This window comes from Gorilla gorilla, chromosome 6, assembly GCF_029281585.2.
Source record: "Gorilla gorilla gorilla isolate KB3781 chromosome 6, NHGRI_mGorGor1-v2.1_pri, whole genome shotgun sequence".
NCBI lineage: Eukaryota > Metazoa > Chordata > Mammalia > Primates > Hominidae > Gorilla > Gorilla gorilla.
In genome coordinates, this window is record NC_073230.2 from 8,315,161 (window position 1) to 8,333,959 (window position 18,799).

The 18,799-nt window shown below is 50.3% G+C and overlaps 1 protein-coding gene across 50 annotated transcripts in view; it reads left to right on the forward strand.

Moving 5' to 3' along the window:
- Positions 1-17,528, forward strand: part of SUN1 (Sad1 and UNC84 domain containing 1) — a 56,662-nt gene extending 39,134 nt beyond the window's left edge. For all 50 annotated transcript variants that reach the window (XM_055346691.2, XM_055346673.2, XM_055346678.2 and 47 more), the window contains 7 exons: positions 1,487-1,616; positions 3,782-4,036; positions 5,034-5,118; positions 9,126-9,241; positions 12,088-12,255; positions 15,208-15,300; positions 15,841-17,528. In XM_055346691.2, coding sequence (XP_055202666.1) covers positions 1,487-1,616; positions 3,782-4,036; positions 5,034-5,118; positions 9,126-9,241; positions 12,088-12,255; positions 15,208-15,300; positions 15,841-15,957 — 964 coding nt within the window. In that variant the 3' untranslated portion in view covers positions 15,958-17,528. The remainder of the gene's footprint in view (positions 1-1,486; positions 1,617-3,781; positions 4,037-5,033; positions 5,119-9,125; positions 9,242-12,087; positions 12,256-15,207; positions 15,301-15,840) is intronic.
- The last annotated feature ends 1,271 nt before the right edge of the window (positions 17,529-18,799 follow it).

Here is an 18,799-nt window from a genome sequence, read left to right on the forward strand (position 1 = left end):
GTAGGAGGATTTGGAAAACATTCACTTTTGTCTTTGGTGTGTGTGTGTGGTTATGTGGAGTGGCAGCAGAGTGATGAATGGGGGACCCGGGGCCGGCCTCCCCCGAGGGTCACCTGAAGCCCTGAGGTTCGTGCCGACAGACACTCCTGCTGGGCTGCGTGAGGACAGAGGGGTCCTGCGGGGCTTGCCACATCCCCCTCCACGCGGCATGGACCTCTGTAGTTAGCACTCTCAAAGGTGCTGCCCACGCCCCTGCTGTGACCCGGAGGGCTTCATCTCCAGGGTCCTTGCAGGGCCACCCTCAGGGAGTAGGTCGAGGCCCATGTTGCAGCCCGTGCCATGGTGAGTGTCAGGTTGGGCTTTGCACTGGGCCTCCGCTGGCACCATTGGCATCTAGGTGGGCGGGGTTACAGCTCAGCCTCATCTCTGCTGCTGCTCCTGGAGGGCAGTCCCTGGTGGACAGGACACCTGCTTCCAGAACCACCGGATTTGTGCTGGGCGTGTCACGGTGGGCCTCTCCGCATGGCTGTCGGCCCTGCCGCCCTTGGAATCCGTGGCACAGCCGGGTCCCTCTGCAGTTCCTGGGGAAGCTGGCATTTTGCTCCTCACTCCAGGCGGCTTTCTTCCACACGACCACTGATTTGCCAAGTCCCCTTAAGTGGGGTGCTTCCCTCTCACAGGTGTTCCCAACATGGCAGCTTTGTCTTTCTTCCTTCGTTTTACACGTGCTTCCCTCTCACAGGTGTTCCCAACATGGCAACTTTGTCTTTCTTCCTTCGTTTTATGCACGCAGCTCGTATTCCCCACAGCCCTCCCCACCTCTAGATTCGGCAGCCTTGGCTTGGTTGTGGTTTCCCGAGGTCCCTGCGTCTGCACTCGGGAGGGTCCATCCTCTCCCATGCCCCATGTTCCTCTTCTGTGAGGACAGGTGTGAGAGCTGGAGCACGGTTTTCTCTCCTTCCAAAGCTTTTATTTCAGTAAAAAAGTTGCTTTAACGTGTTAATATGTCAATCCTAAAGTGTTGATCTGGGAATGGGCTTTTTGAGATATGAATTGTTAGTATCTCAACAAGTATGTGTGCCTATCAAGACCTCAAGTGATCTGCATGCCTCAGCCCCAAACTACTGGGCTTACAAGCATGAGCCACCGCACCCAGTCCAGAAATAAAGTTTCTAAATGCTTAAATCGTTTTCAGAGAGAGCGCTCACTTGCCACTGAGAAACACTGCTAGCAGCACTTTTTAGATAGCCTCCTTGTGCAGTGTGAACATTTGTATGTTACAGACATAAACTGATGCAGAAGACAACCTCTCTGGGAACTGTATTTGAAACTGGCATCCAGTTTCCACGTTAGTGTGGCACAGGATGACATCTGTACAGTTGTGACACCCAGGAGTGGGATCGGGTTCCCCTCAGCCTGTGTGTAGTGTAGGAAGCGTATAGGCTGGGAGGCTTGTGTGTGACCCATTCTCACTGTTGGATTCCAGTGCGGTTGGTGAGCAGCTCCTGCCCACGGTCGAGCACCTCCAGCTGGAGCTGGATCAGCTAAAGTCAGAGCTGTCCAGCTGGCAACACGTGAAGACCGGCTGTGAGACAGTGGATGCCGTACAAGAAAGAGTGAGCTTCCTGCATGTTTACTTTTTGTTTTATAATAGAAAGTAAAAGAAAATTTGAATTGATGACTTAGGTTTATTAGCTGTTTAATTTTTTATTTAGTTATTTTTTTTTGAAACCGAGCCTTGCTTTGGCACGCAGGCTAGACTGCAGTGGCGCGATCTCAGCTCACTGCAGGCCACCTCCACCTGCCAGGTTCAAGCGATTCTCCCACCTTAGCCTCCCGAGTAGCTGGGACTACAGGCATGTGCCACCACGCCCGGCTAATTTTTGTATTTTTAGTAGAGGCGGGTTTCACCACAACGGTCAGGCTGGTCTCGAACTCCTGACTCCAGTGATCCATCTGCCTCAGCCTCCCAAAGTGCTGGGATTACAGGCCTGAGCCACCCACCATGCCTGGCCTAAGTTGTTTAATTTCAACTCCCTTTAAAAACTTTTTTTTTTACTATATGTGAACTTTTTAAATATTCCAAAATAACTAATTCAGTGCTCCGTAGACTTCCCCATTCCAGCACCACCGTGCATCAGCACCCGCCATGCCTCTTCCCAGTCTCCTTGGTGTGCGTCCTTGGTGTGCGTGCGGCCCAGGGCCAGCACTGACTTGGGGCTGGGCTGTTGCTGTGTACCTTTCATTAGATAGACCCACGCTGTACCTGCTGCTTGCTCTGTTTTGTGTCGAAACATATCATAGACATTGCTTCAAGTCCATCATCCTTAGGCAGAGGAGAAAATCTAGACATTTAGAGTTGCTTAAGAATGAAAACACAATCATTTGAATGGCAAAAGTCATCAAAGTCAGGCAGTAGATTGGTAAAGGTATTTGCAATACGTGTGGTAAGATTATCTCTGATGTGCAGAGAGCCCCTAGAATGGGTAGGAAGAGAAGCAGTGATGACAGAGAAAGCATGCGATAGGCCGGGCGCCGCGGCTCACGCCTGTGATTCCAGCACTCTGGAGGCCGAGGTGGGCGGATCACCTGAGGTCAGAAGTTCAAGAAGAGCCTGGCCAACATGGTGAAACCGCGTCTCTACTAAAAATACAAAATTAGCCGGGTGTGGTGGTGGGTGCCTGTAATCTCTGCTACTTGGGAGGCTGAGGCAGGAGAATCGCTTGAACCCAGGAGGTGGAGGTTGCAGTGAGCCAAGATCACGCCACTGCACTCCAGCCTGGGCGACAGAGCAAGACTCCGTCTCAAAAAAAAAAAAAAAAGAAAAAGAAAAAGCATGCCACCGTGCTATCAGGGAGCTGAGTCCTACTGATGGGACTTGCAGATTACAGCGGGCTCTCATCTTTAGTCTGCAGGCCCATGAGGACGATGGCTGCTATCAGTGCTGGCTGAGGCAGTGGGCTTTTCCCTGGCCAGGAGGACTGTCATCAACTACGGCCTCTGGGGGAAAATCTTAGGATATTAACCAGTGACAAATAACATGCACTCTTTGAAATGAGCAACCATGCCCTTGGGAATCATCCTACAGAAATAAAGGCACCAGTACAGAGGCCACACAGGCAGGAGGGTCAGCGCTGGGAAGTTAGTGTGGGGAGGAGTGAGGGTAGAAAGCAGCTACGTGCCACTGTTAGGGCGTGTGGGCTAGAGAAGGGTGTGTCCACACGTGGAATGTGGGAGGGCAGCTGTGATGAACGGTCGTGTCCTAGGAGGCTTTGCCCTCTCCTTCACGGTCTGTTGTTATGAAGCAAGAAGAGAAGGTATACACATATGTGTTTGTGTGCTTAGAAATAACATGGGGTGTATTTAGCTTACATAAAGCTATAATTTACGTTCATTTATATGACTGTTTTCTTATCAGACCAAGTTTGTTGATGGCAGGGCCTCTCCGATGCACCTGTGCGCCTCGCTGCAGGGTGCCCGGTGGGTGCTTGCGGGATGGACATGCACCTCCAGAGGGTGTGGACATGCCCCACTATGTCCTTCAGCTCCTAGGATGCAGGTCGCACACATCCCACGAGCTCACCTATTTCTGTTCTTTTTAACGTGGTCCTGCATTATTGGAGGGGTTATTAAATTTAATATGAAGGAAAACACTGTCACAATGACATTCTAGATTTTGAGAGGATATATAATTCTTCTGAGGTATCTAAGATAATGGACCCGAAGAGTGGAAGTGATTTAGTTAAAATAGGACATTTGTGTCCGTCTGCTGTTTTACTAGGTGGACGTGCAAGTCAGAGAAATGGTGAAACTCCTGTTTTCCGAAGATCAGCAAGGCGGTTCTCTGGAACAGCTGCTGCAGAGGTTCTCATCACAGTTTGTGAGCAAAGGCGACTTGCACACGATGCTGCGAGACCTGCAGCTGCAGATCCTGCGGAACGTCACCCACCACGTTTCCGTGACCAAGCAGCTCCCAACCTCGGAAGCCGTGGTGTCTGCTGTGAGCGAGGCGGGGGCGTCTGGAATAACAGAGGCGGTGAGTCGGCGAGTCGGCGGCAGGAAATGCTTACAGTCCATTCTGTGCTGAGACTGAAGACCCAGCTGTGAGGTGTGGATGTTGATGTCTTGTTTTAAGAGTGGTCTGGCTGGGGTGTGCTTAGCTGACGTAAGTGAGATGAGACCTGCCTGGGCAGTGCCGTGTGTGGAGGGGGCACCTGTGCGGTGAGCTTCAGCTCTTGCTGTCAGTGTCATTACTGAGCTGCTTCTTGGGAGTTCTTTATACTTTGTGAATCTTTTTGTCCCAAAGAGCCCATCTGCCTGTGTGGTGGCCACACCTTCTGCAGTTCCATGAAAGTCTCTCCGTGTATTAGTCTGTTCTCACGCTGGGCAATTTAGAAAGGATCATTGACTCACAGTTGCACATGGCTACAGAAGCCTCACAATCATGGGGGAAGGTGAACGAGGAGCAAAGTCGTGTCTTACATGGCAGCAGACAAGAGAGTGTATGCGAGGGAACTCCCTTTATAAAACCATCAGATCTTCCGAGACTGTCACGAGAACAGCATGGGAGAAACCCCCACCATGACTCAGTTACCCCCACCCGCTGCCTGCCACAATGTGGGAATTATGGGAGCTGCAATTCAAGATGAGATTTGGTTGGGACACAGCCAAACCCTATCACTCAGTAATACCTAAATTCCCAGAATTTCCTGTGTTCCAGGCTGGAATTCTCATCCTTGCTTTATTCGTGTTTTATGGCATCTGGGGGATTTTTCTGGTTCAAAGATTGATGGTGGCCATGGCTGAGCCCTGGGGGAAGAGGCCTCGTGCCCTCCCATCTCCATCTGATGGCCTTGGCAGTCGGGCGCAGGACTGGAGTGTGGAGTTGACTTCCGCCATGCCTAGGAACCCTACATAGTTTCCATTGAGAAAATGCTCTAATGTAAGTGTCTGGTCCTCATCCATGGCACTAAAACCCACGTCTCTCCTCTCCTGTTCTGGTGTTTGGTCTTCCGTCCCTCGTGTCTGTCCAGCAAGCACGTGCCATCGTGAACAACGCCTTGAAGCTGTATTCCCAAGATAAGACCGGGATGGTGGACTTTGCTCTGGAATCTGGTGGTGAGTAAATAGACGTTCTGATTACTAAGTTAGATGATCACCTGTTAGCAGGGGTGTGCATCTGAGAGGCTGTTGCCTACCCCACTTCCAGCAGTAAGGACTCCTAACTTTTAAACATCTGAGAAAGGGAGCATGATTCTGGGCATGACCCTGGTGTTCTTTCTTCCTGGCCAGTTGTGTTTGGGGGGCACAAGTTCTCCCCTGGAAGGGCTGGGGGTGCATGCTTGTGGCTAAGTCAAGGTTCACAGCACAGAAAGTGTGCTCGACTGTTCACTCTCTCCTGTGCTGTGATCGGGGATTGTTCAGTGCCTTCAGGAGAGACTCAGCAGTGACCACACAGCTCTCCCCGAAGGCGTCCACTCAGCAGCAAGACAGACCGAGAGCAGAAGCAGGCTAAGCAGATGGAATGATGGGGGCTGTGTTTCAGGACCTCAGAGAAATACAAAGGCCGCCGTGGTTGGGGTCTGGGAAACCCTGCAGGGGCACAAGCCTAGGCCAGACCTCTTGGGGCAGATGCATTTGAAAATCAGCATCGCAGCTAAGGAAAGTCCTGGGGTCCACACAGCCCACTCCGTGGTGAGTGGGGCAGCACACCTGGATCAGACACGAGCATTTCCGAAAGAACCGTGAGAGGAGAGCTAGACCTGCTTCACGTCCGCTCAGGGAAGGTGTGCACCACACCTGTTATGGAAATCAAAATCTTGGTTTTCTGAATTTTTTAAACGTAGGATTTGCAAATGTGGGCTGGGGGACTCACATCACTCAGAAGATGCTGTGTTCAGTACACGTTAGTGTGTGGAGGGGCTGGAGAGCCTGCAGGGCAGGAGGGATTTCTAAAACCCACGATGATGTAGGGCTGGGTAGGGACTCTGCCATGTGGTTGTGCAGGATCCTAATCCCATTAGTACGGGAGCAGCTGGGTTTGATTTCAGTCATTTGCCACCCTCTGAGTTCTTTCTGTGGTGGCTGCAGACTGAAGTCGTAATAAAAATGGCTGGATTCTTCCAAATGGTAGACAGACATCAACAAGGCTACTGGTGTGATCGGTGTGTGTTTGTTTAAAATGACCTTTTTAGAATATTAAGTGCTTTTAGTTATATATTTTGAAGTTCAGTGATTTAGGAAGAAATTATTTTCCATTAAGAGGCATCAATTGACATGAACCATGCAGTTTGGGCCGAGAGATGTCATTTATTCTTAAAACCCTAGTGAATCCTTACAGGTTTATGTGTACCTCAGAACACTGGTAATCCTGATGAGGCTGCACCGACGGTTCCATTATTGAAGAAAACATTGATTGACACTTGTGAGTTAGTTAAAAAGATAATTCAGTGGTTTAGAAATTCAGATCTCAATCAGCTACATTAAAATCCCCTGGTTTTCCTGTTTAAAACATCAGTTTCCGGCCGGGCACAGTGGCTCACGTCTGTAATCCCAGCACTTTAGGAGACCAAGGCAGGCAGATCACAAGGTCAGGAGATCCTGGCTAACACGGTGAAACCCCTTCTCTACTAAAAATACAAAAAATTAGCTGGGCGTGGTGGTGGGCGCCTGTAGTCCCAGCTACTCGGTAGGCTGAGGCAAGAGAATGGCATGAACCCGGGAGGTGGAGCTTGCAGTAAGCTGAGATCATGCCACTGCACTCCAGCCTGGGTGACAGAGCGAGACTCCATCTCAAAAACAAAAAAGAAAAAAAACCCATCAGTTTCTGCCTCTCCTGCCTGTGGTTCACCAGCGCCAGGGCCCCTGGAGTGCCGCCCTCCTGAGCTCGCCCTTGCTGCCCGGCATTCACCAGCGCCAGGGCCCCTGCAGTGCCGCCCTCCTGAGCTCGCCCTTGCTGCCCGGCATTCACCAGCGCCAGGGCCCCTGGAGTGCCACCCTCCCGAGCTCACCCTTGCTGCCCGGGGTTGTGTGCTGCCTTCAGGGCCAACTTGGTTTTTGTTTCTTGGGGGTTTTTTGTCCTGCTTTGACAACAACATTCTGCCTGTCCTGTATCCTACTAAGGGCCAAACTGGACTTGTTATTTATGCTTCCTCTTATTATTGAGATGTAATTCACACAAAAATTCAGCATTTTTAAATGTACAGCTCCGTGGTTATTAACATATTCACAGTGCAGCCGTCACCACTGCCTTACCCCAGAAGCTTTCTCACCCCAGCTAGAAACCCTGTGCCGCAAGCAGCCATCCTCACAGCCCCAGCCTTTTCACTGTAATTGGTAATTATTGTGACAGAAGGTCTGCTCTTCAGGGCCTGAGAGCTCACCTGCTGGGTGACAGCAGGCTCAATCGGATGCTTTATTCTTCATTGAGAAAAACCAACAAAAAGTTCATTTGGAGTAGCTGTCTCTCTAGCAGTAGTGGGGGAAGGCCAGTATTTTAAGAATTTCCCAGTTTCAGTAAGTAAAAATTGTGTGTCCTAAAGCAGTTGTAAACTCTTAACACTCAATTTGAGAAAGTACAATTAATTAAGAAAAGGACTAGTCTAAAAGTAGGAGGTTCTTTGTAAATGTAAAAACTTGAGAAGTTTAAAAACACTTTTTTTATCCGAAAATATTTATTAGCTGGTATTAGATAATATCCTTCATCATTTTCAAACTTATATATTTTAATGGCTTCTTAACTAATTATCTATTTTTTAATTTTTGTGGGTACATAGGTGCACATATTTATGGGGTATATATTTTGATACAGGCATGCAATGTGAAGTAAGTACATCATGAAAAATGGGGTACCCATCCCCTCCAGCATTTATCCTTTGAGTTACAAACAAAAATACTCTAAGTTATTTAAAAATGCACAATTAGGCCAGGTGTAGAGGCTCATGCCTGTAATCCCAGCACTCTGGGAGGCTGAGGCGGGCAGATCAACTGAGGTTGGGAGTTTGAGACCACCCTGACCAACATAGAGAAACCCCGTCTCTACTAAAAAAATGCAAAAAAAAATTATCTGGGTGTGGTGGCACATGCCTGTAATCCCAGCTACTCGGGAGGCTGAGGCAGGAGAATCGCTTGAACCTGGGTGGTGGAGGTTGCGCTGAGCCGAGATCGCACCATTGCACTCCAGCCTGGGCAACAAGAGCAAAACTTTATCTCAAAAAAAAAAAAAAAAGCACAATGAGGTTCACTACAGTCACCCTGTTCTGCTCTCATATAGTAGGTCTTACGCATTCATTTTTCGTAGAGACAGAGTCTCGCTCTGTCGCCCAGGCTGGAGTGCAATGGCGCAATCTCGGCTCGCCGCAACCTCTGCCTCCTGGCTTCAAGCGATTCTCCTGCCTCGGCCTCCCGAGTAGCTGGGATTACAGGTGCCCGCCACCATGCCCGGCTAATTTGTGTATTTTTAGCAGAGATGGGGTTTTGCTATGGGGTTGGCCAGGCTGGTCTGGAACTCCTGACCTCAAGTGATCCACTGGCCTCGGCCTCCCAAAGTGCTGGGATTACAAGCGTGAGCCACTGCACCTGGCCTGCTCTCACTGTTTTTTATGGCTGAATAGTACTCCACTGTGTATATGTACCCCATTTTCCTCATGCATTCATCTGTTAATGGACATTGAGGTTGCTTCCAGATGTGAGCTACTGTAAACAAGCAGTGCTGCACAAAGATAGAAGTGCAGGTCTGCCTTCAGTAGACTGCCTTCCTTTCTGTCGGGGGTGCACCCAGGAGTGGCATTGCCGGATCATATGGTAGCTCTGTTTTTAGTTTTCTCAGGGACCTCCAAACCACTCTCCATGGTGGTTGTACTAATTTCCATCCCACCAACAGTACGTGAGGGTTCCCTTTCTCCACATCCTCGCCAGCATTTGTTGCTGCCTGTCTTTAGGATAGAAGCCATTGTAACTGGGGGGAGAAGAGATCTCACTGTAGTTTTTACTTGTGTTTCTCTGAATATCAGTGATGTCGAGCACTTTTCTTGGAAACATTTTGAATAGATCCTGAAGTGGTGCAGTGCTATTGCTTCCAAAATGGTGGAACTGGACACTGAGACCGATCTGAACTTTGCTTTAAGGTGGCAGCATCTTGAGTACTCGCTGTTCTGAAACTTACGAAACCAAAACGGCGCTGATGAGTCTGTTTGGGATCCCGCTGTGGTACTTCTCGCAGTCCCCGCGCGTGGTCATCCAGGTGAGTGGCCGCTGGTGGCCGGAGCTGCTCCTCTTCAGCATGGACTCTGTTACTGTTCATGGGTCGTAGGTCCACAGCTCGGGGAACTTCGTAAGATGAACACGTCTGTGGAACTGGTACCACAAGAAGCGGCAGTGTTCCCACACCAAGGAGTCCCCGGTGTCCCCGTGTAGCCTCCACGCCACACATCTGTTGGCTTGGCTTTAGCGTCACACAGATGGGACCGTGTGGCACATGCTGGTCCTGTCAGCCTTCCTCCCTCCCTCTTTTGGGTGTTCTAGCCGTGGTGTTGTGAGTGGCAGCTGTTCCTGCTCGGGCCGTGGGTCTTCCGTCACGAGAGTGGCAGCTGTGCTTTCTCAGGTGTTGAGAGACAATAGGTGGGGAGGCCCTAGCTGTCTGGCCTCGGCATGGGCCTTCGCCCCCCCGTCTCCCGGGCCTTTGCCCCCCCGTCTCCACGGCCTTCGCCCCCTGTCTCCCCGGCTTTCGCCCCCCATCTCCCCGGCCTTCGCCCCCCCGTCTCCCCGGCCTTCGCCCCCCGTCTCCCCGGCTTTCGCCCCCCATCTCCCCGGCCTTCGCCCCCCCGTCTCCCCGGCCTTCACCCCCCGTCTCCCCGGGCCTTCGCCCCCACTGTCTCCCCATCATCTCCATGGGCCTTCGCCCCCACTGTCTCCCCACCATCTCCGTGGGCCTTTGCCCCCCGCCCCGCCCCCCATCCCACCAGGCCTTCACCCCCACCGTCTCCCTGGGCCTTCCCCCACCCCTCCCCGCCCCCATCTCCCTGGGCCTTCAGTCCCCGTCTCCTGGACCTTCTGCTGTGGTCCTCGTTGTGCACTGCTTTTCTGTGGCTTCATTTAATACTTTATACTATTGGCTGTACAAGTTTAAAGCACTAAAGGATGGAGAATTTAAATAGATTTATTTTGCCTCAGTACTCAAATCCTGCCTCATATTCATGACATGTTTTGAAGAAAAGTCCAATAATTACTTGTATGTGGAACAACGCCAAGACGTCTTTCACTTGGAAAACACAAGTCCAGCCTGAAAGAATTCATGAAGTGCCTGTGACCTGACGTTGAGGATCCCGTGGGACCGTCGTCATCATGATCTCGTCCCCAGGCTGCCCCGGCGGAAGTGTCCGGTCAGCGTGACTGTTTGGCTTTCTGCGGCCATCAGCACCACACGGGCTCACCAGCGCCTTGCTCCTGAGGGCACAGCCGGAGCCCCTCCTCACTGCAGGCAGACGCAGCCTCTGCTGCCACGAAGCCACACAGCCCTGCGCTTGGCACACGGCTGCTTTTTCTGTGCCAGCTCACGAGTGCTACCGGCATAGTCTGTGTCACCTGGCAGGGCCAACAGGTTTTCTGCACAGGGTTGCCACAGTGTTCCTGCATGGCGGTCCTGCTCCTGGCTGTAACGTCCTTCTCAGGGCTTGGTGATCCTGACCCTCCCAGAGGAGCTCACTGGCCTGCAGCGTTGTCAGTGTGATGCTGGTGGGGATCTGGTGGTGAGAGCACAGCATGGCTTCAGTGTCTTAGAGACTGAGGGAGAGGGTGGAGCTCAGCCCTCCCCTGGCACAGTTCTCTCTCAGAAGGAAGTGTACGGTCACTGGAGGGGCAGACTTCATATAAATCACCAATCACTGTGATGGGACTGGACTGAGAAGCTGTCGGCTCCTGGGAAGTAAAGAGAATGTTTACAGAACATAGGGACAGCAGATATAAGGGACCAGCTCCCACCCCAGGACCAAGGTGGAGCCTCGCCAGAGCGTCTCTCCAGACCGTTGGGCAGAGGGTGTGGCCCAGCTCACTGAACGTCAGGGAGGTTGCTGTGGTGCTACACGGTGGAATGTACCAGCATGCTGGGAAAGCCTGTGCACAGCAGGGTGACTCATCGGGCGTTTGGCTGCAACACCCCCAAGAGGGGTACCAGGGAACCTCGGTGTCCACCCAGCACCCTGAGCTGGCAAGGGCTAGGCTCTGGGCTGGCAAAGGGAGAGCAGTTCAAGGCTCAGCTCCATCTTCACAGCGCAGCAGAAGACGGTTTGGGGGCTGAGGGGCAGTAAATCCACAGCTGGCATAGAGGAGAAGCCGGTGGGTATGTGCCCATCGTTCACCATCTCTTCTAAACACGAATGAAATGCGTGTGTCGTCCTCACACGCCGAAGGCAGGCTGCGCGCACAGCAACATGGCTGCCTGGGCGCAGTGTCTGCAACTTGTCAGTCCGTCCCTGTGTGTGCCTGGGGACACTGTGCTGCGAAGCGTGCTCTCCGGTCACATCTGTCCTGCACCTGGAGGTGGCACCTGGAGGATCGCAGGCCAGAGGCAGATGTGTGCGCAGCGGGCCGACCTTGCCAAGCTGTGCTTCTGGGGCTGCAGGCTGCACCGTGGCCGGGTTTGGTTAGAACATGCGTTTTCCCAGGGCGTCAGCAGCTGACCCTTGATGTTGGTCGGATGGAGGGGCAGTGCTGGTTCCCTGTGGTGTTGGTCGGATGGGGGGGCAGTGCTGGTTCCCTGTGGTGTTGTCCCTTCTTGCTGTGCAGGGTGGAGGGCATCTTCCCGCGACCAAGGACCATTGACCTTCACCTTTTCTTTGAAGTATGTTGTATGTCTCACCCATTTTTCTTTAAGGTTCTGGTCGTTTTATACAACATATGGGTTGGAGATAGTGGCCCTCTGAGGAGTGAATTACAAATGCCTTTCCCAGCTTATCTTCGGATTTTGCTCATGGCAGTTTCTACCATGTAAAACTTATTTTTATCTCAGTATAATCAGTCTTTCCTCTTCCTGCTGCTGAGTGGGTAAGAGCATGCTCACACTCTGAGTCCTCATGTTTTTCCTTTCCCCAGCCTGACATTTACCCCGGTAACTGCTGGGCATTTAAAGGCTCCCAGGGGTACCTGGTGGTGAGGCTCTCCATGATGATCCACCCAGCCGCCTTCACTCTGGAGCACATCCCTAAGACGCTGTCGCCAACAGGCAACATCAGCAGCGCCCCCAAGGACTTCGCCGTCTATGTGAGTGCCCTTGGCCGACCCTCCTCCTCCCACACCTTCCTGGGAGTTCCCACAGATGAAAGCAAGTGACGTGAGCGCACTGGGGACGGCTGCCTCCCGCTGCCCCTCCGCCCTCTCTCAGATTCAGTGTTGAGGGGAACATTCTAGTGCTTTTCTAGGGAGGGTAACTTAGAAATGGCATATTACCTGATGTCCACTTTACCTACAGTACTACACTGACCAAGGTAGACACGCCTAAGAATTTTGCTCCTCCCCGCCCTTGCCAAGTTGCCTGTGAAAGGTGTTCTGGCAACTGGATGATGTGGGAGCAGCTGGCTGACAAGAGGACTGCCATGATCCCAGCCCCAGAGAAACCCACCATTCATACTGTGGTATTTTCTGGTTTCTTCACCATGCCTTTAAAAAATGCAGTTGAGCCTGGAATCCCAGCACTGTGGGAGGCCAAGGTGGGCGGATCACCTGAGGTCAGGAGTTCGAGACCAGCCTGGCCAACGTGGTGAAACCCCATCTCTACTAAAATATCCAAAAAAAAAAAAAAAATGAACCAGGCTTGGTGGCGCACACCTGTAATCCCAGATACTTGGAAGGCTGAGGCAGAAGAATCACTTGATCTAGGAGGTGGAGGTTGCCGTGAGCTGAGATCCTACCACTGCACTCCAGCCTGGGCAACAGAGTGAGACCCTGTCTTTAAAAAAAAAAAAAAAAAAAAAAAATTACAGTTGAGACAGTAGTGTTTATGAAGCTTTAAAATTTTCATAAAATATTTCATAAAAGTATTTCTGCCTCTAAAGAAAATTGGCCAGGCCCTGTGGCTCATGCCTGTAATCCTAGCACTTTGGGAGGCTGAGGTGGGTGGATCACCTGAGGTTGGGAGTTCAAGACCAGCCTGGCCAAAATGGTGAAACCCCGTCTCTACTAAAAATACAAAAATTAGCCAGGCTTATGTGTGCCTGTCATCCCAGCTATTCGGGAGGCTGAGGCATGAAGATCACTTGAACCCAGGAGGCGGAGGTCACAGTGAGCCAAGATTGAGCCCCTGCACTCCAGCCTGGGTGACAGAGCAAGACTGTCTCAAAAAAGGAAAGGAAAAAAAAGAGGAAATTGTATTACGAGCATTTTTCCATGGCAGGTACACTCTTTATGGCCATCCTCGAGTAGCATCAATCCCCCGTGTTTATCTGGCCGGTTCTCCTCTCACTGAGTATTTCTTTCCCTTTTCCGCTTCCCTGTGTGAGCGTCGCTCGTTTACACCTTCACTAATTAATTCCCGTGGACGAGACACTCACAGGTGGCGTCACGGTTCAGAGGGCAGCAGCATGTTGTACGGCCGAGTTGGTGCACTGTGTTACTAGCATTTTCTTTTTCTTTTCTTTTCTTTTTTTTTTTTTTTTTTTTTTGTGACGGAGTCTTGGTCTCGTTGCCCAGGCTGGAATGCAGTGGCGCGATTTCAGCTCACCACAATCTCCGCCTCCCGGGTTCAAGCGATTCTCCTGCCTCAGCCTCCCAAGTAGCTGGGCTTACAGGTGCGCGCCACCACGCCCGGCTAATTTTTGTGTTTTTAGTAGAGACAGGGTTTCTCCTTGTTGCTCTGGCTGGTCTCGAACTCCCGACCTCAGCCCTCTTTTTAAAATTTCTGCTAACTTGATAGGTGAAAAACTATTTTATTTAATCTGCATTTCTCTGTATTTCAGATGCATGCTGCCTTTTTTGTAAATTCTAGTCTTCTTTTTGTTCATTTACCTTTTGGGATCTTAGTTTCCTTATGAATATTTGAGCTTTTTAGTATGTAAATAATAATCATGTGTCATTCTGTTACAGACATACTTTCCATTGTTGCTCTTAATTTTGTGTTAACACTCAGATGCCCTGAGTCTTTCAGAGGTTTTTATTTTTTGAGACCGAGTCTCGCTCTGTCACCAGGCTGGAGTGCAGTGGCACGATCTCAGCTCACTGCAATGTCTGCTTCCCGGGTTCAAGCGATTCTCCTGCCTCAGCCTCCCGAGTAGCCGGGACTACAGGCGCCCGCGACCACACCTGGCTAACTTTTTGTAGTTTTTAGTAGAGACAGGGTTTCACCATGTTGGCCAGGATGGTCTCAATCTCCTGACCTTCTGATCCACCCACCTCGGCCTCCCAAAGTGCTGGGATTACAGGCGTGAGCCACTGTGCCCCGCCCTGTATTTTTATTTCACTGGTGATTATCAGAGGCAGTAGTTACATCTACTCACTCGCTGGAACTTCTTCCATAGCATTTCTTATCCCTAGAAGTCCTTTCCCATTTCAAAATAGATATGCAAATAGTCCCTTGTATCTTCTGCTAGTTCTCTGACTCTGATAAAATATAACATAAAGCTTACCGTTTTAATAAGTGCACAGTCCAGTGGCGTTAAGTCCAGTCACACTGTTGTGCAGCCATCACCACTGTCATCTCCAGAGCTGCTCCATCTTCTAGTCTGAATCTCTGTCCCCATTGAACCCTGACTCCCCACACCCCAGCTTAGCCCGGCGCTCCCTTCTGCCTGCTCTCTTGCCAAAGTTGGTCTTCTGTGGCCCCTCCTCCTGCTGGTGAGGCCTCATCTCCCCGGGCTCAGCAGGTGCTCCAGAGCTTCCACCATGAGTGCTGAGGGCAGCGCTGAGCATGGTCTGTGTGTCGGGCGGGGTCACTTCTCTGCCACTCATTAGTGTGTCCTGTTTTGGCCTCAGTTTTCCTAATGTGTATAACGGGGAATCGTGCTGACCTCAGGAGATGTCGTGGGTTACATGAAGCCCTCAACAAAACACACCCCTTCCTTCCAGGGAAGGCCTCGTGACTGCCATGGAGGAATGACCTTCTCTAACTGATGTGGAGGGAAACGGTCCTGTTTGCTTAGTGTTGGCTGTGGAAGGGAACGGTCCTCTCTGCTCAGTGTTATTTTTCCATTCGTTCATAATTGTGTATGGTCTTGTTTTCAGGGATTAGAAAATGAGTATCAGGAAGAAGGGCAGCTTCTGGGACAGTTCACATATGATCAGGATGGGGAGTCGCTCCAGATGTTCCAGGCCCTGGTAAGAACTGGGACTGGCACTGCCTGGGGTCTCTGAGTCCCATAGCTTCTCGTGACAGCAGGGCCCAGCTGGCATCAACAGACTGGAAAGCAGCGTGAGGACCATCCTTTGAAAAATGTTAACCTGCTGAAAAATGTTAACCTGCGCTTCCTGGCTCTGCGTTAATGAGCCTTTCCATGGCTAATAGAGTTCTCAGTTTTACCCGTGCTTCATGCCCTGTGATACATTACTTGCAAGGATCATATTTAAAAAGTTAACTTCCGGCTGGGCGTGGTGGCGCACGCCTGTAATCCCAGCTACTCAGGAGGCTGAGGCAGGAGAATCGCTTGAACCCGGGAGGTGGAGCTTGCAGTGAGCTGAGATCGTGCCATTGTACTCCAGCCTGGGTGACAGGGCAAGACTCTGTCTCAACAACAACAAAAGGTTAATTTCCAACTTAGCTGCTTCCTGTCAGACGTCATATTTGGGGAAGTGATTGGGCGTGGGTTATTAATATGAAATACATGTTTTTTTTTTTTTTTTTCCCCACCTTGATTTCAGAAAAGACCCGACGACACAGCTTTCCAAATAGTGGAACTTCGGATTTTTTCTAACTGGGGCCATCCTGAGTATACCTGTCTGTATCGGTTCAGAGTTCATGGCGAACCTGTCAAGTGAAGACACTACTCATTATTTTTGTACATTTTTGTATATACTGGGACAGCCTGAAACACTGGAATCCTTCATGGACGAGGGCATATACAATGATGGGACAGTGCCACACTCCTTCAATAAACGTGGCTGCTGGCCAGAGGACGTGAGCGTGTGACGGGCGTCTTGGCGCCACCTGTTGGGTGCTCACTGCCTCTGCAGGTGCAGAGGGGTCAGCAGCAGGAGAAGCGTGTTGAACACGTGGCTCTCAGACACTCCTTGTTTTTAACGGGAAGCTCTTTGCATTTGCATTTCCTCGACAAAGGAGCAAAGCAGAGGAAGCTGAGAGTCTGGCGTGTTCTTGACGCTTTGGTCTTCAGCCTTGCACTGGCTCTTCTAAAGGACTTTTGGAGGGCAGATAATTTCATCTGTTAAATCCAACACACATTTCTTTCAGGGAAAAACAATGTCACCAAATTTTCAGAGTTCTAAACTCCTTTCCTTCAAGCCGGGATTTTCCTTTTTTCAGCACCAGTAGGTACTAAGTCTCCAGATGGGGAAATAACTAAAATGTGTTTTTCTGCTTTGTTCGCTCTTACTTCTGAGGAAGGTTTCCAGTCATGACTCGCTGTACCAATATCCATGGAGGAATATGGGAGCGTTTCGCTCTCCTGGTAGGCTGAAGTCAGTCTGACTTGAAGGGGGCTGGTTTGGATCTAAGCAAACACCCAGATGGGGTTCTCTGGTCTCAGCAAGGCTTTTCCTGTTGGGAGTCACAGTAAACAGAAACCCAAAAATCTCATCTTGGGTGTTTTCAGGGCTCGTTTTGAGTTTTGCTGAATTGGGAGCACAAGATGCCCTGAGCGCCTGTCTCACTGGTGGTGACAAGAGGAGCCGTCTGGTGTGTCAGGGTCACGAACCCATTACATTTCAGGACGAACCTTTTTCCTTCAGCAGCATTTCTTACTGGCTGTGGCTGGAATCTGCCTTTTATCACAGCTGTCACCATTCTCACGTGATTCTTGTGAGACTCTTTTTGGTTATAATTACTATTTAATATTTAGACTATTTTACTGAGCAGACTTTATAAATGAGATATCTACAAGGCACTTAAAGTGTTACAGATGTTTTACCTTAAGAATTATTTAAGTTGTGTTGGGTTAAGACAGTTTTCAGTGTACCGTAAATGTTGTGTTTTCAGAAAAAGACAAAACGATGGTGCTGACTGGTTTTCTGTATATTGCACAACAGTCCTCAAATACACTGATGTATGAAACTATTCATACATCAAGCAGCATTTTTTTCACTCTCCTTAGAATTGGAACTATGCAGTTAGGGCAGATAAAATGTACAGATGTTTCATATATTACAGGTTACATATATAAATCAAAATTTCCTATATAAAACTGATTTGGGATTTGGGGTGGAAATATTTTGAATATTAATTTATTTTTAAAGATGCAAGATAGGACTTTGTGCAATGTATTTTTGTAAATGCTTTTCAAAATATCTGTCTTTGGTAGTGCTTCTTCTGCTGCCACCAAATTGATAAGATGCTATTAAGAGGTTTAAATAAAGAGTTTTAATTTTTAAAAGTGCATGGGATATAAACAGTCTATTTCTTTTCTCAGTTTGTCTGTTTCTGTCCCTGGGATGTGGGGAGGGACTGGGTTTGCTGGTTCTTGTTGACAAGCTCTGTAGCACAGCCTTTGAATGGTAACCTGTCCTCCAAGGCCTTGAGGCCTCAAGTGTGCCAGGCACCTCTTTCTGTAGGGCACCATTTCCACTTGGAAAACGGACTGAATTACAAGTTGCTTGATGGGCAGAACATTAGGAAAACTGATGCCTTTCCTCAGGACACAGTTTTCATCGCTGCTTCTGTAGCTGAAGGCAGGTGCTGGCACCAGGTCACAGACGATAGCACACACACCACACTGTTTTGCACCTGGCTTTTCCCCAGTTACCAAGTGTGTCCCGTAAGAACCTTTTTTTTTTTTTAACAGCTGTTTTTGTCCATTGTAGGCACGGCTGGATCATGTTGATTCAAGCAGGGCCCAGCTTAAAGGCCTTTGTTTCCTCTTTTTTATTATAAACAATGCTAACCTATAAGAGTGGGCTGACCCTGTAAATCCAACGGAGTCTTCGGACCAAACCACCAAACCGCTTTCAAACCCCAATTCTTAGAGCCAAGCCGTTTCCAACCCTGCATGGCTAGGGCTGGGCCTCAGGCCCCGTTTCTAACTCTGACTGGGGTTTGGACCCCGTTTCCGCAGCCTGACAGGGCTGGAAGCTCTAGGCCGACCCAGTTCCCCCTTCCAGCAGGGCTGGATCCTGGAGGAGTGAGCCGTCCACCCAGGCACAGCCGCAGGTCCCCAGCCACGGCCAGGGAAGGACCGCAGGTGGCCTTTCGAAGAGGAGGAACGCCCCTCGGCGATCCTAAAAGGTTTTTTTTGTTTGGAGACACAGTCTGGCTCTGTTACCCAGGCTGGAGGGCAGTGGTGGGATCTCGGCTCACTGCAACCTCCACCTTCTGGGTTCAAGCAATTCTCCTGCCTCAGCCTCCCGAGTAGCTGGAATTACAGGCGCCTGCCACCACGCCCAGCTCATTTTAGTATTTTTAGTAGAGACGGGGTTTCGCCATGTTGGCCAGGCTGGTCTCGAACCCCTGACATCAGGTGATCCGCCCACCTCGGCCTTCCAAAGTGCTGGGTTTACAAGCGTGAGCCGCGGCGCCCGGCCCTATAAAAGTATTTTTAATTTAAACATTTTATACATTGAACTCTATAGCTCAATGGCTGCTGTTACACCGCGCGCGTGGGGAGGGTCCCACCCCGGGACGCTTCCTGCTCGGGGTCAGCCGCCGCCGCAG